We start from the raw sequence: 26,890 nt of genomic DNA, 5'->3' as shown, positions 1-26,890 counted from the left end.
TGTGCTGTAACTAGGAGAGCATGGAGCCTGCGCTCAGTGTGCGCTGCTCCCTGCTCTCTGCACGTGTAGCTGCGTGCGCTGGTAACCAAGGTAAATATCGGGTTGGTTACCCGATATTTAGCTTAGTTACCAAGCGCAGCATCTTCCACGCGGCGCTGGGGGCTGGTCACTGGTTGCTGGTGAGCTCACCAGCAACTCGTGTAGCGACGCTCCAGCGATCCCTGCCAGGTCAGGTTGTTGGTGGGATCGCTGGAGCGTCGCAGTGTGACATCTCACCAGCAACCTCCTAGCAACTTACCAGCGATCCCTATCGTTGTTGGGATCGCTGGTAAGTTGTTTAGTGTGACTGGACCTTTACACTGACAAAGATAGAACCTTCTCAATTTTATGAGGTACACTGACAAAGACAGAGCCTCCTCCTATCTGAGATAAACCGACAGATAAAGCCTTCTCCATTTTATGAGGTACACTGACAAAGATGGAACCTCCTCAATTTTATGAGGTACACTGACAAAGATAGAGCTTCCTCCATGTAAGGTACACTGATACAGATAGAGCCTTCTCCATTTTATCTGAGGTACACTGACGAACCTCAGATAAAATGCAGGAGGGTCTAAGGCTGGGTTTACACACTGCAACATCGCAAAGGACATCGCTGTAACGTCACCGGTTTTGTGACGTAACAGCGACCTCCCTAAGTCTCTGCTAAGTCGCTGGTGAGCAGTCAAACAGGCAAACCTGGCCAACAACGCAACAGCGATCCGGACCTGCAGAGCGACCTAGCTGGTTGTTGGGGACGTTGATAAGCAGCCTTTTGAAAGGGAAGTTGCTAACAAAGTCGCTGCAAAGTCTTTCACACACTGAAACTTTCCAGCGATGCTTGCTGCACAGCGGGAAACAAAGGACCTAGGAATGGTCCTGAACGATTTGTAACGATTACAACTTCACAGCAGGGGCCGGGTCGCTGATAGGTTTCACACACTGCAACATCGCAAACAACATCGCTATTGCGTCACAAAACCGGTGACGTTACAGCGATGTCGTTTGAGATGTTGCAGTGTGTAAACCCAGCTTAACAGATATTGTCTATGTGGTATATACCTTACAAGGAAATCATGGATAATATCCAGGACTGAGCATTAATATCTGTGCCCACCAACTACTTATAGTCAGAAACTAGCGGGTGTGAATGGGGCTGTGTGTGTGAAGAAACCGCTGAGATTTTACCTGTCGCAGTTATTGGTTACATCATGTTGTACTACATCCTAATTTTCTTATTTTATGTGTGAGGCCACATGTAGATGATATTGGAATAAAGCGCCTCGTGATTTTCATGGATAGCCATCGCGCCCATGATATTCTATGGGGATGTTCAGATTTCCGATTTTTTTTCCTCAGACTGAGTGGACCAAGTAAAACATCAGTGATGTTTCTGATTTTGATCCGAGTATGAGAACAAAATCGTCTTGCAAGTGTTGTCTGTGGAAAACATCAGCCTACACTTGGACGACATTGGAATGCAGTCCAATGTTCGGACATAATGGAGAACATGGAGAAACTTTATTATCTTATGCTCTCCACCTCCGAGAAAACACTGATCCCACTCTGATCGAATGCTGATCAGCATAAGGATAACATTTTTCTTGGATGGAGAGAAAATAGTCGTTTGCATTCCTCTGCTTCAGGGTTGGTGCAAACAAAACAATACCCTGTGGAAAGGTATTGTTGACCTGTAACCAGTCAGTCTAATTTAAGCCCTTTTCAATACCTCAGCGCTTTGATTACCAGCTCGCTGTGCAGTGCATCTGGGCAAAGCAAGCTGTCAATAAAAGTGCCAGGGCGAGCTTACAGCCACCGATCACTGTGTACTGAGTGGTGATGATACTCCTTTCAAGACTCTGACTAAAAGCCAGCAAATCCTGGGAGAAATAAGGTTACTTTTCTCTCAAGAGCCAGGCTTAAATATAGCAGTCAGTCAGCATTAGAATGCTGTTAATCTGCAGATAAATCCTATGTCTATCTGTAGGCTAATGGCTAATGTCATTTATGGAAATTACAGGTTTCCTTCAAGCAATAACATTATTAACCCCTTCATGACTTGGCAATATTCCGTTTTTCGGTCCCCTTCTTCAAGAGCCGTAACTTTTTTTTATTCCATCAATCTTGCCATATAAGGGGTTCTTTTTTTCTGGACGAGTTGTACTTTTAAATGAAACTAAGTTTTACCATATAGTGTACTTTTAAAATGGCAAAAAAATCCCAAGTGCAGAAAAATTGCAAAAAAAGTAAGATTGCATGATTGTTTTTGGGATATTTTATTCACCATAATCAGTACATGGTAAAACTGATGTGTCGGTGTAATGCGGTATGAGTTTGTAGATACTAAACATGTATAGGTTTACTTTTATCTAAGAGGTTACAAAAAATTAGAAGTTTGTCTATAAAAGTGGGGCACTTTTTGCGCTATTTTCCGGGACCCGTAGCGTTATCATTTTTTGGCATATGGGATTCAGTGATGGCTTATTTTTTTTTGTCTCAAACTGACGGTTTTAATGGTATAATTTTTGTGCAGAGGCGGTGGGGAAAGGTGCATTCCCCGCTGCGGGCATTTAAATCGCGCTGTCTCATTTTGACAGAGCGATTTAAAGGGCTAAAAGGCACTTGTGGACTGCAGATCCACCTGCGCCTGTGAGGCACACATGTCTGCTGTAGAAATAAGCAGACGTGTGGGGATCACCACCGGCTCACCGCAGCAGGCGGTGGTGATCACCCCTTTTTGATTTAGGACATGCCATTATGTCCTCGGTCATGAAGGGGTTAATGTAATAATAAGCATGATAACTTCAGCCTATTGGTTCAGCACTCTACAACAGTCACTGTTTCTCATGTGGCACCTTGGGAAAATTAATTACCCTGTGCTAAAGTGAATTGGATGTAGCTGGACTATTACTTGGGGCTTTTGTTTGGTCCAGGTAATATGCCTTGCGAAACGGTTGTCTGTTAATACATGTTACAAGACGAGGTTGAGCCATAAATTATTGGTTTATTTATTTACCTGTTTATATTGAAAACCTTAGTTAGACTTTTGGGAGTCTACAATAGTGCCCCTTCTTCACATATCTACAATAGACTTGGACAGAGGAATTGCATAATTTTGTTGACAAAGTGTGGGCTCAATTACAGTTATCCTTCACCCCCGTAGAGAATCAGGATAGGAGGAAATTTTATATAAAGTACGCAACAACTTTTTATGACTTTGTCGCCCTCATTCCTTCCAAGCTTCTCCCTAGCTCCACCCATTTTGGCTCAACTGGCCCAAAAATTGGTAAAAATGTCATTATGTTGCAAACTTTTAGAGCAATTTATGAAATTTGAGCGGTGGTTTATGCTAGATGTCTGGTGTAAACACCTTGATGAATTTTCAGTTGTCTCTCAGCTAATGGGTGGAGGCCAGCTATGAAATCTCCCATACCAAGTCATGACAGATTCCTGGTCTCTATGTAGCTCATGTTCAGAAATAGCAGCAGCATGGAGGACATTATACTTCAGTACTGAGTAGTGCTTTATTCCTGGCAAATCATGTTGGATAGAAGTGATAGACCACCTTCTTGGGTCTTCATAATGAGAAGCAGTGGCAACACTTGGATTTGGATCCTTCAAATTAACTTGTCAGGTGATTCAAGCTGACTGAACCACGGGCAGCATAAATCAGAGACAGGTTCCATCATTACAAATATATATGTCACTCCAAACCATGTGTATGAGTAGAGACCTGTCTCTCGAGCATAGCCGGGCAGGAATATGCCGGTGTGGACATACCTCTGTGACTAGTCATCTTAATCATTGTTCCCAACTCAACGTTTAAAGGGAACCTGTCACGTGAAAAAACGCTGTTAACCTGCAGATATGGGGTTTAATAGTGCTCTGAACCTGCCCAGTGCGTGCAATTAGAAATCCGCTGCTGGGAGGCAATTAACTTTAATAATCTCGGCAGTGTGCAGGTTCAGTAACTCACACTGACTGACTGACTACTGCTGAGTGCACTGTCTATGAATGCAGGGGGTGTGGTTACACTTGCCACTCTCTATAGCCTTAGTGGTGAGTGAACTCGCTTGCCACCCTGATAACTAGAATATGACTGCTGCCAGGAGGGTTAACCCCTTCACGACCATGGACGGATATATCCGTCATGGAGCGTGTCCCGTTAAGCCCCGCCCCCTGCCGCGGGCAGGCGGCGGTCGGCACACATCAGCTGTTTTCAACAGCTGACATGTGTGCCTGCATGTTGCGAGTGGAATCGCTTCCACTCGCAACATTTAACCCCTTAAATCTCACTGCCAAAGTCTGGCAGCGAGATCTATATGCGCGCGGCCATGATTTTTACTTACCGCCGCCCCCACCGGAAGTCACGTGCGTGATCACGTGACTTTCGGTGGTTGCCATCGTAGCACAGGGTCATGTGATGACGCCTGCAGCTATGAAGTTTCACTTTCGTTTTCCCTCAGCCGGGAGCAGAGAGAAACAGAAAGTGACTGAATCTGCTGTTTGCAGCTGTATAGCTGTGATCAGCAGATAGATAAGAGCGATCGGATTGCTGATCGCTATAGCCCCCTAGGGAGACTAGTAAAATAAAAAAAAAAAAAAAGTTTAAAAAAAACCAAAAAAAACACCAAACCTAAAAGTTCAAATCACCCCCCTTTCCACCCATTGAAAATTAAAGGGTTAAAGAATAAATAAATATACACATATTTGGTATCGCCGCGTTCAGAAATGCCCGATCTATCAAAATATAAAATCAATTAATCTGATTGGTAAACGGCGTAGTGGCAAAAAAATTCCAAACGCCTAAATTACGTTTTTTGGTTGCCGCAAGTTTTACGCAAAATGCAATAACAGGCGATCAAAACGTAGCATCTGCGCAAAAATGGTACCATTAGAAACGACAGCTCGAGACGCAAAAAATAAGCCATCACTGAGCCATAGATCCCAAAAAATGAGAACTCTACGGTTTTCGAAAAATGGCACAAAACGTGCGCCACTTTTATTGGACAAGCTTGTGAATTTTTTTTAACCCCTTAGATACAAGTAAACCTATACATGTTTGGTGTCTACAAACTCGCACCGACCTCAGGCATCACACCCACACATCAGTTTTACCATATAGTGAACACCGTGAATAAAACATCCCAAAAACTATTGTGCCATCACATTTTTTTTTTGCAGTTTTTCCACACTTGGAATTTTTTTGCTGTTTTCCAGTACACCATATGGTAAAACTTATGGTTTCATTTAAAAGTACAACTTGTCCCGCAAAAAACAAGCCCTCATATGGCAAGATTGACGGAAAAATAAAAAAGTTACGGCTCTCGGAAGAAGGGGAGCAAAAAACAAAAACGGAAAGTGCCCCGGGGCTGAAGGGGTTAAAGATCTTTTCTTAATGTTAGCGGGACTCTAAGTGCGGGAACCAAGCAGGTTCAGGATGCCAGTAACAGAACAAATAAAATATAAAATGCACATGTTATATATTACTTTTATATTCTTTTTGAATACCATAAGTCTATTAGCAATTACTTACACTTTTTACTACTTTTGCAACTTTACTTTGATGGTCCTCTTCCCTCTGTACCAGTCTGTCTATTGTAACTTGGATATGTATTCTGTATGTAACCCCTTCTCATGTACAGCACCATGGAATTAATGGTGCTCTATAAATAAATATTATTAATAATAATTAATAATAGTCTGTTAAATCTTTGTCCATTTTTCCAGAAAAATAAAAATGCAAATTATCTTTTTGTGAGGAAAAAATATTGTTTACGTTCAAAACATGAACGTGAGTTTTTTTTTTTTCAATAAAAGATGATTTTTAAGTTTTACTTTTCACCCCTGTATATAATCATGGTTTCCTCTAACTATAATCAGGATTAGGTCCCGTTCAATATTTTCTCAGTATTCGTCAGCTAAAGCCACAAGTGGAACAAAAATGGAGACGTGGTGCATATGTTTCTATTATACTTTTCTTTTGATTGTCTCTCTCCTGATTTTGGCTTACAAATATTGATAGAAAAAACTGACCAAATATTGAACGTGTGAGTGTGGCCTTAAACTGCTGCAATCACTGCTAGCGGTTACAGTTAGGTGAGGGCTGGATAACACAATCCGCATCTGCAATGCTTGAAACATCTGAGCCTGCTCAATAGATCTAGTGTGCACACTTGTTGTACCTGTACAGAGGATGTTGTCAAGGAGTTGAGGATAGTTGTTGAGGAGTTGTGGGGTGTGAACTAGACTCGTTCGCGTAAAACATTTTTCTGGACATAAAAATCAAGTCACCTTTTGTGACTTCTCTGATGCATAATGAGATCTATTTTAGCTCTATAACATTTCCCACATTCTGAACATAAATATGGCTTCTCCCCTGTGTGACTTTTCTGATGTATCACAAGATTTGATTTCTGAATAAAGCATTTCCCACATGTTGCACATGAAAATGGCTTCTCTCCTGTGTGAGTTCTCTGATGTGTAGCAAGATTTGATTTATTTGTAAAACATTTCCTGCATTCTGCACATGAAAATGGCTTCTCCCCTGTGTGAGTTCTCACGTGTTTAACTAGAATTGATTTCTGCTTAAAATATTTTCCACATTCTGAGCATGAAAATGGCTTCTCCTCTGTATGTCTTCTCTGATGTATAAGAAGAACTGATTTCTGATTAAAACATTTCCCACATTCTATACATAGAAATGGCTTCTCCCCTGTGTGACTTCTCTGATGTGCAACAAGATTTGATTTATCTGTAAAACATTTACCACATTCTGAACAGGAATACGGCTTCTCTCCTGTGTGAGTTCTCTTATGTATAGCAAGATGTGATTTCTGCTTAAAATATTTCCCACAATCTGAACATGAATATGGTTTCTCTCCAGTGTGACTTCTCTGATGTCTAACAAGGTCTGATTTCTGGTTAAAACATTTTCCACAATCTAAACACGAAAATGGCTTGTCCCCTGTGTGACTTCTCTGATGTCTGACAAGATCCGATTTCTGGTTGAAATATTTCTTACACTCTGAACAAGAAAATAGCTTCTCCCCTGTATGAGCGGTTTGATTTTTAAAACTTATTTCCTTAACAGTTTGTAATGAATCAGAAGATGGGATTTGTTTTAAAGGCTGAGTTGATATATCTTTGCTGTGAAGAGCTGAAGTTATATTTGGGATCATGGCATGCTCTTCGAATGTATTTTGATTGACATCAGAGTCATTTGATTTCAATATTGAAGATTTCAGTTGTCCTTTTGATTTCCTGGTGCAGTCATCTGTCAAAAATAAAACAAGTTATTTTTAAATAAACCTATAATTTAAGATTATTTTATCACTTTTTTATATAAAATGTCCATATATTCATGTTTCATTGCATTTTATTTTTTTTTAGTTTTGTCTTTATTTGTGGGTTTGCTTTGGTCTGCAGCCCTGCTTATTGTAACCAACATTATTTTTTCAATAAAAAAGAGATTAAACATAAAATGTCCATATAAATAAGTCATTAATCACAATGAAATTATTCACTTACTTAGGCTAAGTACATACTGTTAATCTTTATTGAAACAAATTGTAATAAAAACAGGGTGTCATAATAGGACAGTGCACAAGGTGGCGTACCAAGGTGGTGAGCAACAGGTGTCCGGTCATAGTAATATCACTCAAAAAGCCTAAAGTGGGATAAGTAATACCAGGAACCACAGATAGATAGAGTCAAGGTATAAGACCCTGTGGCCAGAGGACAAACCCAAAGTGGCAGATTATAAGATAAACATTAAAGACCGGAGATCACCTTACTCACTGCAGAAATGGCGCCAGGTCCCGCCTACGCACGTTTCGGCGCTAGCCTTCGTCAGGGGGGCGTGGCGTCATATCGGCAGAGTGAGCAACTAAATACAGCGTCCCAGCCAATCGGGTTGCCTTGTTTGGCGTATGCGCATTGTACTTACCAATGCAGTGCACGGACGGGACAGGCGCGTCATCACCACGTGGGTAAACGGAGATCCGCCTCACAGCACCACATGATCGGATCACGCGGCGCCAGTGATGCGGGGTAATCCGGCCCCATAACGTCATGGTGATAAAGATACGCCCCCAGACAGAGCACTGCACGGAGACAGCGCATGCGCACTCACCCGAACCAGAGAGGGACGCTGAATTACAAGTGTAAAGACCTTTTGTACATCGTGAGGTAAACTCATGGGACAGTGACTCGCATTAGTATAAACATGTCCACACAATGTAATATAATATATATATATATATACCACAGAAGCGACATACATTGTATACACTTCATTCACATATTAAATAGGGGAGGGGAATTTTTTATCCCTCTTATTTCACACATTATAATTTTTCATATATATATTTTTTAACATCAAGTTTTATATTATTATTATGTAGTCGTTTTAATTAATAACGCAGCAATTTATCTATCTTTATATATATATACGATATATATATTTTTTATATCCAGATGGACATTTTGTATTTCTCTTGAATGATGTTGTATATGTGTGTATATACAGTCAGGGCCAGAAATATTTGGACAGTGACACAAGTTTTGTTATTTTAGCTGTTTACAAAAACATGTTCAGAAATACAATTATATATATAATATGGGCTGAAAGTGCACACTCCCAGCTGCAATATGAGAGTTTTCACATCCAAATCGGAGAAAGGGTTTAGGAATCATAGCTCTGTAATGCATAGCCTCCTCTTTTTCAAGGGACCAAAAGTAATTGGACAAGGGACTCTAAGGGCTGCAATTAACTCTGAAGGCGTCTCCCTCGTTAACCTGTAATCAATGAAGTAGTTAAAAGGTCTGGGGTTGATTACAGGTGTGTGGTTTTGCATTTGGAAGCTGTTGCTGTGACCAGACAACATGCGGTCTAAGGAACTCTCAATTGAGGTGAAGCAGAACATCCTGAGGCTGAAAAAAAAGAAAAAATCCATCAGAGAGATAGCAGACATGCTTGGAGTAGCAAAATCAACAGTCGGGTACATTCTGAGAAAAAAGGAATTGACTGGTGAGCTTGGGAACTCAAAAAGGCCTGGGCGTCCACGGATGACAACAGTGGTGGATGATCGCCGCATACTTTCTTTGGTGAAGAAGAACCCGTTCACAACATCAACTGAAGTCCAGAACACTCTCAGTGAAGTAGGTGTATCTGTCTCTAAGTCAACAGTAAAGAGAAGACTCCATGAAAGTAAATACAAAGGGTTCACATCTAGATGCAAACCATTCATCAATTGCAAAAATAGACAGGCCAGAGTTAAATTTGCTGAAAAACACCTCATGAAGCCAGCTCAGTTCTGGAAAAGTATTTTATGGACAGATGAGACAAAGATCAACCTGTACCAGAATGATGGGAAGAGAAAAGTTTGGAGAAGAAAGGGAACGGCACATGATCCAAGGCACACCACATCCTCTGTAAAACATGGTGGAGGCAACGTGATGGCATGGGCATGCATGGCTTTCAATGGCACTGGGTCACTTGTGTTTATTGATGACATAACAGCAGACAAGAGTAGCCGGATGAATTCTGAAGTGTACCGGGATATACTTTCAGCCCAGATTCAGCCAAATGCCGCAAAGTTGATCGGACGGCGCTTCATAGTACAGATGGACAATGACCCCAAGCATACAGCCAAAGCTACCCAGGAGTTCATGAGTGCTAAAAAGTGGAACATTCTGCAATGGCCAAGTCAATCACCAGATCTTAACCCAATTGAGCATGCATTTCACTTGCTCAAATCCAGACTTAAGACGGAAAGACCCACAAACAAGCAAGACCTGAAGGCTGCGGCTGTAAAGGCCTGGCAAAGCATTAAGAAGGAGGAAACCCAGCGTTTGGTGATGTCCATGGGTTCCAGACTTAAGGCAGTGATTGCCTCCAAAGGATTCGCAACAAAATATTGAAAATAAAAATATTTTGTTTGGGTTTGGTTTATTTGTCCAATTACTTTTGACCTCCTAAAATGTGGAGTGTTTGTAAAGAAATGTGTACAATTCCTACAATTTCTATCAGATATTTTTGTTCAAACCTTCAAATTAAATGTTACAATCTGCACTTGAATTCTGTTGTAGAGGTTTCATTTCAAATCCAATGTGGTGGCATGCAGAGCCCAACTCGCGAAAATTGTGTCACTGTCCAAATATTTCTAGACCTAACTGTACATGCTTTATATATGTGTATTTATTTATATATATTTATATATTTGATTTTTGCATGGATACATTATATGTTTTCGCTGTTCCTCTGAACTGAGTTCATTTAGGGGTTCTGTTTCCCCTTCTGTGGTATATTACATTGTGTGGACATGTTTATACTAATGCGAGTCACTGTCCCATGAGTTTACCTCACCATGTACAAAAGGTCTTTACACTTGTAATTCAGCGTTCCTCTCTGGTTCGGGTGAGTGCGCATGCGCTGTCTCCGTGCAGTGCTCTGTCTGGGGGCGTATCTTTATCACCATGACGTTATGGGGCCGGATTACCCTGCGTCACTGGCACCGCGTGACCCGATCACGTGGTGCTGTGAGGCGGATCTCCGTTTACCCATGTGGTGATGACGCGCCTGTCCCGTCCGTGCACTGCATTGGTAAGTACAATGCGTATGCGCCAAACAAGGCAACCCAATTGGCTGGGACGCTGTATTTAGTTGCTCACTCTGCCGATATGACGGCACGCCCCCCTGACGAAGGCTAGCGCCGAAACGTGCGTAGGCGGGACCTGGCGCCATTTCTGCGGTGAGTAAGGTGATCTCCGGTCTTTAATGTTTATCTTATAATCTGCCACTTTGGGTTTGTCCTCTGGCCACAGGGTCTTATACCTTGACTCTATCTATCTGTGGTTCCTGGTATTACTTATCCCACTTTAGGCTTTTTGAGTGATATTACTATGACCGGACACCTATTGCTCACCACCTTGGTACGCCACCTTGTGCACTGTCCTATTATGACACATTGTTTTTATTACAATTTGTTTCAATAAAGATTAGCGTTTTAATCACATTGTTTTCCTGGTTCTCCTTGTGTGTGAATTGGTATAGATCTATTCTTGAACCGGCTATGTATCCATTCTGCTATATCCATGGGGTGATGGTAATATCTCTCAATTTTGAGAGACCACTAAAAATTCTTTTCTCCTGAGTATATAATATAAGAATTTTGGCTGAAGGTTTGTTGTGTAAGTACATACTGTGTTGAGCAGTGGGTTAAATGGCTTCCATTTTGGACTTCTTGTGTCCCTTTGAATAGACTCCCCCATAAAAGAGCATAAACGGAGACAATTTGAACTTAGTTTGTCTCATTATAATGAAAAGCTTTGTCAAGTGGCAAGTTTGAATCCCCTTTTCCAAGGATTCAGACAAAAGTCCTGGGTGGAAGCCATCAAACCACTGCTCTTTGTAGTATATTTCTAGACTATGCAGGGAAGACAAAACAAAACAGCTCAAATTCTAACAGTAGACTTCAGAACAAAGACTAGTACATCAGTATGTTAGGCCACCACTAGTTGCTAAGTTTTTCAACTGCTAGAGAAGCTGGCAACTTCATAAGTCCATGGTTCAGTGATCCTCTCACCACTATTTGTTATGAAATGCTCATTGTCAAATCATAAAAGGAATTTGTTGATCAGTGCTAATATGTGGTGTCTGTCTCATACAAGCCTTAACAGCTATATTTAGTGGATAAATGGACATGTTGGAAGAAGCTTCCTTATGCTGATGAGAATAGGGTAGTTGCCTCTGCACTGTGACTTCCTTTCAGATATTTGTAGATTGCTATTAAGTCTCCTCTCAGCCTTCTTTTTTGCAAATTAAACATTCCTAGTTCTTTTAGCCAGTCTTCATATGACATGGTTTGCAGACTTTCTACCATCTTGGTTGCTCTTCTCTGACTTGTGCCAATATATCGATATATTTCTTGAATTGGGAAGCCCAGAATTGTACACAGTATTCCAGGTGGGGTCTGACCATGGCAGAGTATAGGGGAATAATGACCTCTCTTCATCTAGATTCAATGCTTGTCTTGATACATCCCAGAATTTTGTGGAAAATATCTAACTTTTTAAAGGGAACCTGTCAGCAGAAATGTCCCCTAAAACCTAACAGATTCCCCCTCTGCAGCTCCTGGGCTGCATTCTATAAAGGTCCCTGTTATGATTGTGCCCACTTTCTGACCAAAAAAAAGTGTTTATAAAGTTGTACCTTTTTGGCTTCGGATTCTGTAAATCTGACACGGGGGCGGGCTGCCTGATGGCCGTTATTCTGCCCCCTGGTCCTGTATGCCGCCCCCATCGCTGATTTCCATACTTCTGGACGCCGCCCACTGCTCCAGCCATCCCCGCGCATGCCCAGTGCCCATCTCTCGTGGATGAGCACTGTGCCCAGCGTCACCGCTGGTGACGTGCACGCAGGGTTAAGATTATGGGCGGTGTTGTGATGTTTATTCCTAAGCAACCGCCCATAATCGCGGGACCGCGCTTTCCCCCTCGGCCTGCTTCGTTCTGCGCAAGCGCGCTGCTGCTGACCCCCACGTCACGAGGGGGAAAGCGCGGTCCCGCGATTATGGGCGGTTGCTTAGGAATAAACATCACAGCACCGCCCATAATCTTAACCCTGCGTGCACGTCACCAGCGGTGACGCTGGGCACAGTGCTCATCCACGAGAGATGGGCACTGGGCATGCGCGGGGATGGCTGGAGCAGTGGGCGGCGTCCAGAAGTATGGAAATCAGCGATGGGGGCGGCATACAGGACCAGGGGGCAGAATAACGGCCATCAGGCAGCCCGCCCCCGTGTCAGATTTACAGAATCCGAAGCCAAAAAGGTACAACTTTATAAACACTTTTTTTTGGTCAGAAAGTGGGCACAATCATAACAGGGCCCTTTATAGAATGCAGCCCAGGAGCTGCAGAGGGGGAATCTGTTAGGTTTTAGGGGACATTTCTGCTGACAGGTTCCCTTTAAGCTAATTTTTCAATTTTGCTCAATTAAAAAATGATAATATTTAAACAAAACATTAAAAGATAAATAAATACTTTATATTTTTGAAGTTATTGAGATTTTTTTTTGTCACCTTCCCTTTAATATTGTCCCCTGAGGTGAGGTCACTAAGTTCAATGAGCTTACCAGAGGGCAGTTCACCTGAGGTCACAGCTGGCATACCGCGAAAAGCCAAGCTGTGACGTCAGGTGAACGCAGTGATATCACCGTTCACAGCTGCTGCTCTGTTAGTGTGTCCCTGATACCGCAGTTAGCAGTCACATTTTCTAATCTGACCGCACACTGTGACCTCCGATGTAGCAGAACCAGGATCATTGTGGGACCTCATGTAGACTATGTTGGACCCGTAGGGGTGTTTTGGGGGTTAATAAGTAAATAGGATAAAGAGCATTTTTCTCTGTGTTTTGTGTTTATTTCTTTTGACTTACAGGGTTAGTAAGGGGGAGTCTCATAGACCCCTCCGAATTACTAATCTCGGGCTCGGTGACCGCTGTGATTTTTTGACAAATCAGAGCTGTCATTAACTCCTTATATTACCAGGATTGCCATCGCTCCAGCGCTGGTTAAAGTGCCAAAATTGGCGCATCTAATGGATGCGACAATTTTGGGGAGGCTGTGGGCTGTTATTTTTAAGATGGGGGAGGCCCAACAACCATGGGCCTCCCCAGCCTGAGATTACTAGCCCCCAGCTGCCACTTTATTTTGGCTGGGTATCAAAATTGGGGAGGATCGCACACCATTTTTAAAAAAAATATATATTTTCGTAATTTAAAAAAAGCTGCATGGGGTCCCTCATTTTTTGATACACAGCCAAGATAACACACACAGCTGGGGGATGCATCCCATAGTCGTCTGCTTTATCTGTACTGGGTATCACTATACGGGGGACCGTATGCCATTTTTCTAACTTATTATTTAATTTTAGACTTCACATCCAATCACAGATGCCGGCAGACTGACTGCAACCAATCACAGACGCTGTCACTGAGGATGGGCAGGGGAAGCAGTGAATATGCATGAGAGTTCATTTTCGGACCCGGAAGCCGTATGACAGTCAGGAGGAGATTCGGTAAGTATAACTGTCCTGCTCTAATACTCATATTTCTTCCTTATGCACCTCCTAACCCTTACTAACACCATTTTACAGCACACAAAGTTCGGGTTCCAATTCACTTATATGGGATTTGGTGTTCGGGCCCAAGTTAGGGTTTAAATCCGACCCCGAATCTGCCTTTTTTTCTAAAGGGTGCTTTACACGCTGCAACATCGCTAGCATTTGCTAGCGATGTTGAGTGCGATAGCACCCACCCCCGTCGTGTGTGCGATAGTGTGATCGCTGCCGTAGCGAACATTATCGCTACGGCAGCGTCACACGCACATACCTGTGCAGCGACGTCGCTATGACCGCCGAACAATCCCTCCTTCAAGGGGAAGGTGCGTTCGGCATCACAGCGACGTCACTAAGCGGCCGTCCAATAGAAGTGGAGGGGCGGAGAGGAGCGGGACGTTACATCCCGCCCACCTCCTTCCTTCCGCATTGCCGGTGGACGGAGGTAAGGAGATGTTCGTCGCTCATGAGACAACGATTTTTGTTTTTTTGGACGACCTCTCCAAAACCAACGATTTTTGTCTGTTTTGCGATCGTTTAAGGTCGCTCGTACGTGTCACACGCTGCGATGTCGCTAACGACGCCGGATGTGCGTCACAAACACCGTGAGCCCGACGATAAATCATTAGCGATATCGCAGCGTGTAAAGCCCTCTTTAGTCCGGCTGGACCCTCCAAACCCGAATATCTGCGGGCTCACCCATCTTTAGTCATGGATTGGCTCCAGGAACATGATTCCCCAACATTTGCAACCTTCAGAACTTAATCCTATAAAATATCTTTGGGATGAGGTAGAAACGGCTGTTCTGTTCAAAATTGGGACAACAGATGATGAAGACGTAAGCGTCATTCACCTAAAAAGTATCATACTCCATATTATAAATACAGATCATATATTACCACCTATTAACGTTAGTAATTTTTATACAGTATACTGTATAAACTTGTATAAGATACGCAACTAAATATAACAGAGCACAGAGTGTTAAAAAATAAACATAAAATTGTAGCAATCGGTAAATAAGAATCTGTGACTTCTCTGGATTTAGTGATTACTACTCACCTGGGCAGTTATCTGTAGGAATCTCCTCTTTAAACCACTCATCACCACTCACATATGTCTCTGTAGTATTAAGATGGGTCAGATCTTCACCCTAAAACAAATATTATATAAGTCACAGACAGATGGAGAAATCACATCTATGATCAGCTCTAATCCTGCCATCTCCACCGCTCTCATTACACAAGTATAAAACATATAATACTGGGGGATAAAACAAGACTGAGCACAAGACCTTCACAGCCGTCTACACATCATAGGGAGATTTCATGACACCTTCTCTCCATCTACCTGATGATCCTGATGAACATTGGGATCTTCTTGTTTACAGTCCTGTGGGAGAAGAGGACGGGGACATCTCTCTGGTGTTGTTCTCTTACTGAATAGAACTGGAGGAAACACATACAGGGACTGAATTCATTCTCTACATGCAGATAATTATAGGCCGTGTGTATTTAGTAAGGTCTATTACCTGGTGATGTGAGGGGCTGGGGAACCTCCATCATGACGTCCTTGTACAACTCTTTGTGTCCTTCTAAATACTCCCACTCCTCCATGGAGAAATAGACGGTGACATCCTGACACCTTATAGGAACCTGACACATACAATGATACCGTCATCCCCCGATCCCTTCATAGCGTTACTGTATAATGTCTCCCAGTCCCAGCAGTGTCACCTCTCCAGTCAGCAGCTCAATCATCTTGTAGGTGAGTTCTAGGATCTTCTGGTCATTGATGTCCTCATGTATCAGGGGGTGAGGTGGAGACCCCGTGATTGGGCTCAGGGGTCTTCCCCATCCCTCAGACACAGGGTCCTGACAGCGCTCACTAGAGGTCTTCTTCACTACTGTGTAATCCTGGTTATGGAGAGACACAGTAATAAATCTCACTCCAGACATTTCCAGAGTCCTCACCTCTCCAGTTCTGTCCATCTGTTATTCCCATAGATAAGAATGATGTAATGTGACGTCATCGGAATCTCTCACCTCTCCAGTAAGCCGGAAGAGGATCTCTAGGGTGAGGTGTAATATCTTCTCCGCCATCTTGTCCTTGTCCATATTCATCCTTGACGGAGCAATCAGGAGAATTCTATTCTATAGAAGATCTCCACTGAGAAAATCCGATATTGGAGGGACCTGAATAAGAAAACCATGAACTGATGTAACATCATAAAGAATTACATGTAAAATTTACAAGTACTTGAGATAATAAGGAAGGTAAGATGACAGCTTTTACATTTTTAGTGGCTCCACACAGTATTGAAGCATTTTTGGATGGTGGAGGATGGTCTCACTTGTGTGTTGGCAAGTACATAGTGAAGGTTAATTAGGTGGTCAGATAATGGACACAGTGTTTAAAGGCCACGTCACACTAAGCAACATCGCTAGCAACATCGCTGCTAAGGAACAACTTTTTGTGACGTAGCAGCGATGTTGCTAGTGATGTCGCTGTGTGTGACATCCAGCAACAACCTGGCCCCTGCTGTGAGGTCGCTGGTTGTTGCTGAATGTCCTGGACCATTTCTTAGTTGTTGCTCTCCCGCTGTGAAGCACAGATCGCTGTGTGTGACAGCGACAGAGCAACAACTGAATGTGCAGGCAGCAGGAGCCGGCTTCTGCGGACGCTGGTAACCACGGTAAACATTGGGTAACCAAGAAGCCCTTACCTTGGTTACCCGATATTTACCTTCGTTACCAGCGTCCGCCGCTCTCAGCATTCAGTGCCGGCTCCCTGCTCTCTGCACACGTAGCCACAGTACACATCGGGTAATTAACCCAATGTGTACTGTGGCTAGGAGTACAGGGAACAGGTAGCCGGCACTGGCAGTGTGAGAGCGGCGGACGCTGGTAACGAAGGTAAACATCGGGTAACCAAGGTAAGGGCTTCTTGGTTACCCGATGTTTACCGTGGTTACCAGCGTCCGCAGAAGCCGGCTCCTGCTGCCTGCACACGTAGCAGAGTACGCATCGGGTAATTAACCCGATGTGTACTGTGGCTAGGTGTGCAGGGAGCCAGTGCTAAGCGGTGTGTGCTGGTAACCAAGGTAAATATCGGGTTGGTTACCCGATATTTACCTTAATTACCAAGCGCAGCAACGCTTCCACGCGGCGCTGCTGGCTGGGGGCTGGTCACTGGTTGCTGGCGAGATCTGCCTGTGTGACAGCTCACCAGCAAGCCGTGTAGCGACGCTCCAGCGATCCCTGCCAGGTCAGGTTGCTGATGGGATCGCTGGAGCGTCGCTTAGTGTGACATCTCACCAGCGATCCCTATCAGGTTGTATCGTTGTTGGGATCGCTGGTAAGTTGTTTAGTGTGACTGGGCCTTTAGTTACGATCATGTTGGGGGTAGGAATTGCAATGGAGACTATGACTAGTGCTTCTCCATTTATAATCTACGGAACTGATGGAAACAGCCAAATTCAAAATGCTTCAAGTCATCATAGATTTCAGCATCAAATTGTTTAGACAAAAAGAGGCTGGCCACTGTTGGCATCCAAAGACATTTTTGTGGAATGCTGATGGGTTGCCATGCTGTCAAGGCCCAGCAAAGGCCTCCAGGCCTATAATGTTGGTAATTGTACATGGCCTTACCGAATTACTCTGCCAATCGTGGGATTTAAAATTACAAAACAATATTTTATTACAGACTAGCTGTAGTACCCGGGCGTTGCCCAGAATAGTAACTATCTCTCTGTCTCTCTCCAAGTCTCTGTCTATGTGTCGCTGTCTGTCTGTCTCTTTCCTTGTCTGTCTGTGTCTATGTCTCTGTCTGTCTGTTTCTAGCTCTCTGCCTGTATTTGTATCAGTCTGTCTGTCTCCATCTCTGTCTCTATGTGTGTGTGTCTGGCTCTCTCTTTCCCCGACTGTCTCTTTCCCCGTCTGTCTTTGTCTGTTTCTTTCCCGGTCTGTCTCTTTGCCGGTCTGTCTCTTTGCCGGTCTGTCTCTTTGCCGGTCTGTCTCTTTGCCGGTCTGTCTCTTTGCCGGTCTGTCTCTTTCCCGGGCTGTCTCTTTCCCGGTCTCTCTTTGCCCGTCTGTCTCTATGCCCGTCTGTCTCTCTCCGGGGTGTCTCTTTCCAGGGCTGTCTCTTTGCCCGGCTGTCTCTTTCCAGTACTGTCTCTTTCCAGTACTGTCTCTTTGCCCATCTGTCTCTGTCTGTGACTGTGTCTTTTTCTGTCTCTCTTTCTGTCTCTATCTGTCTCAACACCGACATCTTATTACCTCACACATAAGCTTCTTATACTAACAGTTTATTTTGTTCCTATAGCAACCACTGACAGTTGCTATTAACTTGCAGCTCCAGCTCTATTCAGTTTAATTGCGGCAGGATTTTAGAGAATAACTATAAAGCGCAGGGTTAAGTTTTCCCGTCAAAAGGTAGCCTATGACGTTACCTGAGTCACATGGAGCATCTGTGTAAAATTTCATGATTGTAAATGCGACGGTGCGGATTCCTTTAGCGGACATACACATACACACATACATACATACATACACTTAGCTTTATATATTAGATAAACGAATACTTTGAAATTTAAATTCATTATCTTTGCTATGAATCAGAAGTGTTCCAAGGTCTTCATTTGCCCTTAAGAGGTGCATATAACACTTTGAGGGATCCTGAGACTGTATCCAAGCCTTTAATGATAAACAACCTTAGTAATGTTAAAGGGAACCTGTCAGGTCGTGTTTGCACTTACCATTCTCGCAGCCTTTTCTGGGTGTTCACTTGCCAGCTTCAGACGCGCTCTTCTCATGATCATGCGCAGAGCGCGTCTGAAACTGACAACGAGCACCTAGAAAAGGCCGCGGGAATGATAAGTACAAACACGACCGGGATCTGAAGGAGCGATGGGGGGACGTCGCTCATATGAATCCATGGTATCACGCCCACAGGGGCGTGATACCATGGGAAGTATGCAAACGCCCCATGGGGCTACTATAGAATAGAGAAACTTCGGCACACGTGAAAGAATAGAGGAAAATTTGCTTGAATTTAATGTCTTTATTTTGTGAAAAAAAAGGGGTAACAAAAGAACGTCCCTCATACCACCGACGTTTCGGCGTGTAGCCTTTATCTGGGTGATAGGGATCTAGCAAACAATATAGTAATAATTCTGGCACACAAAAAAGATCAAGACTTGTAGAACAACTCTTTGAATGCAAGTATCGTTTATTCATGCAGTAAGTTGATGATACGTGTCAACCCAAGTCTGGTTGTCATTCTCACCCTTTTCATTGTCGACAGACAGATACGTGAGGATCACATTTTTGATCCCATTATACTTACTGGTGTTGACCAGCTATCATTGAACGCGTACCATCGCAGTGTTGATATAGATAAATTAATCCTTGATAAAGACCATTATTGTACGGTCGAAACGTCGGATGAATTATCATCAACTTACTGCATGAATAAACGATACTTGCATTCAAAGAGTTGTTCTACAAGTCTTGATCTTTTTTGTGTGCCAGAATTATTACTATATTGATTGTCTACGATTTTTTCTGGGCACCTACGTTTTCATTGTGAGCCAGACATATTCGCTTATAAAGGGATCTAGCAAAGACAATAACGATGAAGAGAAAACACTGAAAAATACGTTTCGTGTTGAATCAAAGAGGCTCTCCTTTGCGCTGGGGGGGACTGTGTGAAAGGCCCTATCGATCCACCAGGATCACTATTCTTGTGAGATGCCAAATGAAAGGATATAATATCCCTGTATGTAGGACAATGAATAAGGATATGGTAAATCCTTGTGGTATATATTTTGTGGAGCACTAAAGGGTTTTGGCATGCGTTATGTCCCTTATTTGCAAAGTTGTACAGAGGTATGTCCCTGTCCCTGTATGTCCAATAATGAATTACGCGCTTTATGGATAGTATTAATCCAGGGAAAAGATGGTGAATCCTGTACGCTGGATCAAGGTGGAAGGAGCAAATGGCCTTGGGCAATGTGATACAGCGCCTGCAGTGGTGGCTGGAGTGAGGGTGAGAAGGCACTTTTCATCCACTGCTCTCTTTCTTCTCTTCTTGCTCCTTCACATCATTCTGCAGGTGACATTGACCCTGAGGGTCACCAACAGATCCAGGGTGGCAATAAACATGTAGAAATTGCTGTTCTTTTTCTATACCTTGTTGCATCCTTGTGAGTTTTGTCCAATATAAATATGAGGCAGATGACATTCTTGATGCAACAGATGTCCTTATTGACAAATTTATCAGCCTTCTTGAAGTGCCTCAGTAGGTGACATGCATGTCTAATCAGCTGCTGAAAGCACATTTCAAAGTAACCCAATCCCTAGTTTGTCTACTGTATGATATAAAAGTGTAGGAACCTACAAGCATGAGGTTCCCTTGACGAGGATTGTAGGCATCCGTATTTTGGCCATAATACCAACTAAAACCTCATTTTTTTTGTACAGGATACAGCCAGGCCCCTTTCTGTTAGGCCTTGCATATTAAAGTTCCTGCCCCTGTATGGTGCACAGATGGACTGCGGCTTGGCAGCCCGCCTGATCTAATAGTATGGGCGTCACCTAGTAGGCTGCGGGCTTGTGACTGTGCATCTGCATGTGTGAACAGCGCTCTATGCAAGCCATCAGTGTGCAGTTTTATCATCCAACAATCGCCCCCTCCAATTTTTGGAAGTGTGTGTGATTTACTCCTTCTGCACCTGTGATACCTCCACTAGTGGGGGCTTAGCTGTATCTTGCTAGAGTACTAGTTTTTGGCCTGGGCAATGTACAACTGCAGCCCTATCTTTGCTGTAAGTAATGCTTAATTTTTGGAGGATATTTTTTCCTCTTTTAGTTGCTATTTTTATATTTAGTGTAGGGACCTACAAGCATGAGGTTCCCGTGACGAGGGCTGTAGGCTTCCGTATTTTGGCCATTATACCAACTAAAACCTCATTTTTGTACAGGATACAGCCAGGCCCCTATCTGTTAGGCCCTGCATATTAGACTTCCTGTCCCTGTATGGTGCACAGATGGAGTACGGCCTGGCAGCCTGCCTGATCTAATAGTATGGGCTTCACCTAATAGGCTGTGGGCTTGTGACTGTGCATCTGTATATGTGAACAGCGCTCTATGCAAGCCATCAGTGTGCAGTTTTATCATCAAGCAATCGCCCCCTCCATTTTTTGGAAGTGTGCGTGTGTGTGATTTGCTCCTCTTGCACCTGTGATGCCTCCACTTAGTGGGGGGCTTAGCTGCATCCTACTAGAGTACTAGTTTTTGGCCTGGGCGATGCACAACTACTGCCCTTCTTTGTTGTAAGTAATGTTTAATTTTTGGAAGATATTTATTCCTCTTTTTGTTGCTATTTTTATACTCTATGATATAACCTTTACTCTGCTTCAGGATTTCTGCAAATCCCGAAGGCAGTACTTTGCCATGCAAGTCCAAACAGTGGGTCATATATTTCTGTTTGTGAGAACAAAAGAGCAGACACCCTTTTCTTTTAGAAATAATGGTGTTTATTGGCTGGGTATCCTCTATCGAGACTGAATGCAGACCATCAATGCCCAAAAAGGCGGTAGAATCTACTAAGAGGTATGGCAACAAATGTGGTGAACTACTGGGTGCTTTACAAGCTGCAACATCGCTAACAATATATCGTCGGGGTCACGGTGTTTGTGACGCACATCCGGCGTCGTTAACGACATCGCAGCGTGTGACAGCTAGGAGTGACTATCAGCGATCGCAAAAATTGTTGATCGGTGACACGTCGCTCCTTTCCATATCACTGGTTGTTCGTTGTTCCTGCGGCATTACACATCGCTGTGTGTGACACCGCAGGAACGGCGAACATCTTCTTACCTGCGTCCACCGGAAAAGGAGGAAGGAGGTGGGCGGCATGTTCTGGCCGCTCATCTCCGCCCCTCCTCTGCTATTAGACAAATGCCGTGTGATGTCGCTGTGACTTAGACTTAGAAAGGAGGCGGTTCCCCGGCCACAGCGACGTCGCAGGGAATAACGATATCGCAGAGTGTAAAGTGACCTTTAGAGTTTTCATACAAGATGAGAGTACAGATGTTGTTTTTTTGTACACACATGGCTAAATGATGACGTAACGGAGAAGTAGCAGAAATGATATGACAAGCAGGTGGTGAAAATGTTGAAGATGACAATGACCAGATACTACTTGTGTATACAACCTGTAAACTAGAAAGACGGTGAGGATGAGGTGAAAGAGGACAGTCTTGTTCAAATGGATGTCACGTTCACTTTTCCAATGTGAGCTGATGCTGGTGCTTTATGTGATGATGGAAAGCTGTATTTCTTTTTGGAAATCTTCCATTATGTATACGGCTTAATTGGGTCTACAAAGTCAGCACATCTGCAATATGATGGTTCTCTAGTGGCATCAAAAAGAGCTCGGACTAAAGGGTGCTTTACACGCTGCGACATCCCTAACGATATATCGTCGGGGTCACGTCGTTAGTGACGTACATCCGGCGCCGTTAGCGGCATTGCAGCCTGTGACACCAAGGAGCGACGATCACCGATCACAAAAACGTTAAAAATCGTTGATCGGTGACACGTCGCTCCTTTCCTTAATATCGTTGCTGCTGCAGGTACGATGTTGTTCGTTGTTCCTGCGGCACCACACATCGCTGTGTGTGACACCGCAGGAACGATGAACACCTCCTTACCTGTGTCCACTGGCAATGCGGAAGAAAGGAGGTGGGCAGGATCTTCCGTCTGCTCATCTCCGCCCCTCCGCTTCTATTGGACGGCTGCTGTGTGACTTCGCTGTGACGCCGCACGAACCGCCCCCTTAGAAAGGAGAAATGTCATTGACCAGAGCTTTCAGTGGTCTTGAGTCTTACCAACAAAAATGACTTCACCTACTCCAAAATTGACCACAGTAGAAGCAGATCTGCCATGGGAAGATTTCAATATTTTGTATAAACGTCAGCGCTGCTTTTTATCGCTGATGCCACCACCCTCCTCCTCTGCTAACATCATCTCCTCATCACCTGAGTATGGCACCCAGGTCCAGTCACCTCAATCACCATCATCTTTGACCCAGAAGACAGTTGTTTCAGTGTGGGTAATGTCCAAAGGATGTGGACCTCTCCCCATCCCGATTCTTACCTCTAGATGTGCCCCAAGTCTGAGTGCCACGGTCCGTACCACCAGGAATGCCAATTCTATTACTACCACAAACACAACTATCATTTTTTGAGTAGTATCCACCAGCTCCTTCTCCCTTCTTTTACGTTATTTTGTATTTTATTGTTCAATTCTCCATTTTTCACAAAAAGTTATTTTATTCTATAAAACGTTTATGGAGTCACTGCGATCTTAACAAATGTATAAGCAAGAACAGTGACGGGAAAATAATTAAATAGAAATTGTGTATCGCTGCAATTGTACGGCTCTACAGCAAAGAGGGAACACAAAACCTATGTAGCACGCGAAATGGAGAACATGAAAACTACAAAAATGGGAAAATTATTGTTTTTTCTATTACGGACGCATACAATTAGAAATGGTTCATATAATATGTGATATCTGCCCAAAATACAGCTTGTGTCATACAAGAAGCAACTCATAAGACGCGACAGGAAAAATATATATAAATGTCTTCTATATTTAGGTCATATATATCTATTAGAGGAAAAGCAACCAAAAAACGTTATGATTCTAAACGTGGCGACTAACAACACGGAAACGGCCTCACTACAGAAGGGGTTAATGCCCCCAGTAATGGGGAATCTCCACATACCTCCTCCTGCAGAGCCGCACACTAGATATATGGCTGCTCTGTGCTTCCAGGACCTGTGATGATGTCACATGGAGGGGAGGAGTCAGGGGTCACATGATCAGCTCCTCAGTGTATGCAGGACTCTGCTGTGCTGGGTGTCATGGTGCTGGATGAGGGGAAGGTTATGTGTGGGGTCAGGAGGGGTTTACAGTGTGGATGGAGCAGAGCCGTGTGTGTACGAGGTGTACGGAGCGGAGCCGTGTGTGTACGGAGCAGAGCCGTGTGTGTACGGAGCAGAGCCGTGTGTGTACGGAGCGGAGCCGTGTGTGTACGGAGCAGAGCCGTGTGTGTACGGAGCAGAGCCGTGTGTGTACGAGGTGTACGGAGCGGAGCCGTGTGTGTACGGAGCAGAGCCGTGTGTGTACGAAGTGTACGGAGCGGAGCCGTGTGTGTACGGAGCAGAGCCGTGTGTGTACGAGGTGTACGGAGCGGAGCCGTGTGTGTACGAGGTGTACGGAGCGGAGCCGTGTGTGTACGAGGTGTACGGAGCGGAGCCGTGTGTGTACGAGGTGTACGGAGCGGAGCCGTGTGTGTACGAGGTGTACGGAGCGGAGCCGTGTGTGTACGAGGTGTACGGAGCGGAGCCGTGTGTGTACGAGGTGTACGGAGCGGAGTCGTGTGTGTACGAGGTGTCCGGAGCGGAGCCGTGTGTGTACGAGGTGTCCGGAGCGGAGCCGTGTGTGTACGAGGTGTCCGGAGCGGAGCTGTGTGTGTACGGAGCGGAGCCGTGTGTGTACGAGGTGTACGGAGCGTAGCCATGTGTGTGTGTGACATGTGCGGACCGGAGCCGCGTGTGTACGAGGCGTGGAGAGCCGAGCCGCGTGTGTACAAGGTGTACGGAGCCGAGCCACGTGTGTACGAGGTATACAGCGCCGAGCAGCGTGTGTACGACGTGTACGGAGCAGAGTCGTGTGTACGACGTGTACGGAGCGTAGCCATGTGTGTGTGTGACATGTGCGGACCGGAGCCGTGTGTGTGTACAAGGTGTTGTCATGCTCCCCGGGTCCCGGCGCCGCCTGACACTCACCGCTCCGGTCCCCCTGCCCTCGGCTGTGCGTCTCGCTCTCCCTCCTGTGCGTCCTCCGTGCCTCCTGTCCACGGCGTCCTGCTGCTATCCGGAACTCACTGCCTGGCTCCCCTGCATCTCCTTCACCCTCCTCTCTGCTTCCTGCGCTGTCTCCGGCACTTGGGCCTCGCGCATGTGCGCGCGCGTGCGCTCGCTCACCTCTTCTTAAAGGGACAGCATCCCAGGAACAGGATATGGCTGATACAGGTATAAGGTATATAAGACTTTCCTTTCCAGGTGGGCGTTGCCTGTTCAACGTGTTCCCATAGCTAGGTGTTCAGGTCCCTTTGTACTTTGTCTCCAGATTAACCCTGTCTCTTCCTCAGAGCCTGTCTGCCATCCTGACATTCTCCCGATTATGGAGTCGCCAGGAAGTGTCCCGTGACTGTCTGCCAGCCTGATCCCGTCACCGGTTCCTGGTAACCTCGCCCTGCTCATCTCGCCTGGATCCGGATCCTGTCTGCTGTTCCCTTTGGACTCTAGCAGACTTCTGTAGGACTCAGACTCCGTACCTTCGGTGTTCTGGCTACCGTGCATCCAGGCCCTCTGGCAGGGTGACCGAAGAGTCCCTGTATAGGGGTTAGCTCCAGGTTGCCTCTCTGGGGGAGTCCGGTGCACGGCCCAGTGAATCCACCTCCAGGACATTACAGGTGTGCGGAGCGGAGCCGTGTGTGTACGAGGTGGGCGGAGCGGAGCCGTGTGTGTATGACGTGTACGAAGTGTACGGAGCGGAGCCGTGTGTGTACGAGGTGTACGGAGTGGAGGCGTGGGTGTACAGAGTGGAGCTGTGTGTGTACGAGGTGTATGTGTAGCGCCCCATGGGGCAGATGCGGTTAACCTACTCGCCGGGCCGTGCAATCCGCCCTTCTGCATGGTACCCGCTCCTCCTTGGTTACGTGTCCTGTCCCTTGCAGGGCACTGCGGCCGATGCCGCTGCCCCTGACTGCTGAGCCCCTCGCTATATCCTCCCATGGTCACCTCTCCCTCCTCCCCACTGTGCAATGCCCCCCCCGCTGCCCCCCTTCCCTTCTGGGACCTCCTCCAGGGCACATAAACAGCTGCCGGAGTCCCTCCTTTCTCTAACCACAATCTGCCCTCAGGGTGAGCATCGCCGATGGACCCCCTGGAAGCAGCGGTAAGAGAAAGGATCGGACGGGAGGGAGCCGAATGGCTTGCCTCCCTTGTGGGCACCAGCTCCCTCCTGCCGGTTCCCAGCAGCGGTGGGCGCAGGTCTTCCAGACCCTCCCGTCCACCGCAGCGTTTAAGCCCCACATCAGACCCCAGGCGCAGGGCGGCCCGGTCCGCTCTCGCCTCAGGCCCCCGGTTCCACCGTTCCCCTAGCAGCGCGGGCGATACCGGTACGAAGCGCAACTCCCCCCAGCCATGGTGCGTCCCCCCGGATGACGCGGCCCCCATGTGACTTACCATTACATGCGGAGGCAGTGTCACATCCGGTAACCATGGCTGCCGCGTCACTTCCTGTGACGCGGCGAACATGTGATCAAACGTCACTTCCGGATTTCGGAACCCGGACCGGAAGTGACGTCACAAAAAGAAAAAGTGCCAAATTTAAAGGGAAATGCAGCCGTAAACAAACATGTTTTATAACTGCATTTCCCCTGCAGCAGCATCCCACTCATCATCCACCCAGCAATCGCCATCGCCCCCATATATCACAATTGCAGCCATTAACCATGGGAGCTTCAGAAAGCAGAAACTCTTCAGGCGAGGGATCTGCACACTATGATTCGCACCAGGAATGCAGGGACCACCATGGGAACCTTCCCCAAGCTGACCCCAGCAAGAACAGGGTGCACCATGGAGAGGAGGATC

At 45.3% G+C, this 26,890-nt stretch overlaps 2 protein-coding genes across 2 annotated transcripts in view; one reads left to right on the top strand and one right to left on the bottom strand.

Annotated features, from left to right (window-relative positions):
• LOC142312198 (uncharacterized) overlaps positions 1 to 26,890 on the top strand; it is a 144,793-nt gene that overhangs the window by 41,217 nt on the left and 76,686 nt on the right. The window lies entirely within an intron of this gene.
• Positions 5,367 to 25,151, bottom strand: LOC142312204 (uncharacterized). Its single transcript, XM_075351110.1, has 7 exons — positions 25,019 to 25,151; positions 16,203 to 16,352; positions 15,894 to 16,073; positions 15,689 to 15,812; positions 15,508 to 15,605; positions 15,220 to 15,310; positions 5,367 to 7,315 (listed from the first exon to the last, which is right to left on the bottom strand). The coding sequence occupies exons 2-7, from the start codon at positions 16,278 to 16,280 to the stop codon at positions 6,330 to 6,332; spliced, it is 1,557 nt and encodes a 518-aa protein (XP_075207225.1). The 5' UTR covers positions 16,281 to 16,352; positions 25,019 to 25,151; the 3' UTR covers positions 5,367 to 6,329.

Source organism: Anomaloglossus baeobatrachus, chromosome 5 (assembly GCF_048569485.1).
Source record: "Anomaloglossus baeobatrachus isolate aAnoBae1 chromosome 5, aAnoBae1.hap1, whole genome shotgun sequence".
NCBI classification, from domain to species: Eukaryota; Metazoa; Chordata; class Amphibia; order Anura; family Aromobatidae; genus Anomaloglossus; species Anomaloglossus baeobatrachus.
Note: the sequence above shows the minus strand (reverse complement) of the source record. Positions and strands in the feature narration are given on the sequence as shown.

What these genes read in the sequence shown, in the direction of transcription:
- LOC142312204 (XM_075351110.1), bottom strand. Translation starts at nt 16,280, where the DNA reads ATGAATATGGACAAGGACAAGATGGCGGAGAAGATATTACACCTCACC. An exon ending in CCAGCCCCTCACATCACCAG is followed by an intron (nt 15,606 to 15,688) that starts GTAATAGACCTT and finishes TGTTTCCTCCAG; the next exon opens with TTCTATTCAGTAAGAGAACA. An exon ending in TCCTACAGATAACTGCCCAG is followed by an intron (nt 7,316 to 15,219) that starts GTGAGTAGTAAT and finishes TATTTTTGACAG; the next exon opens with ATGACTGCACCAGGAAATCA.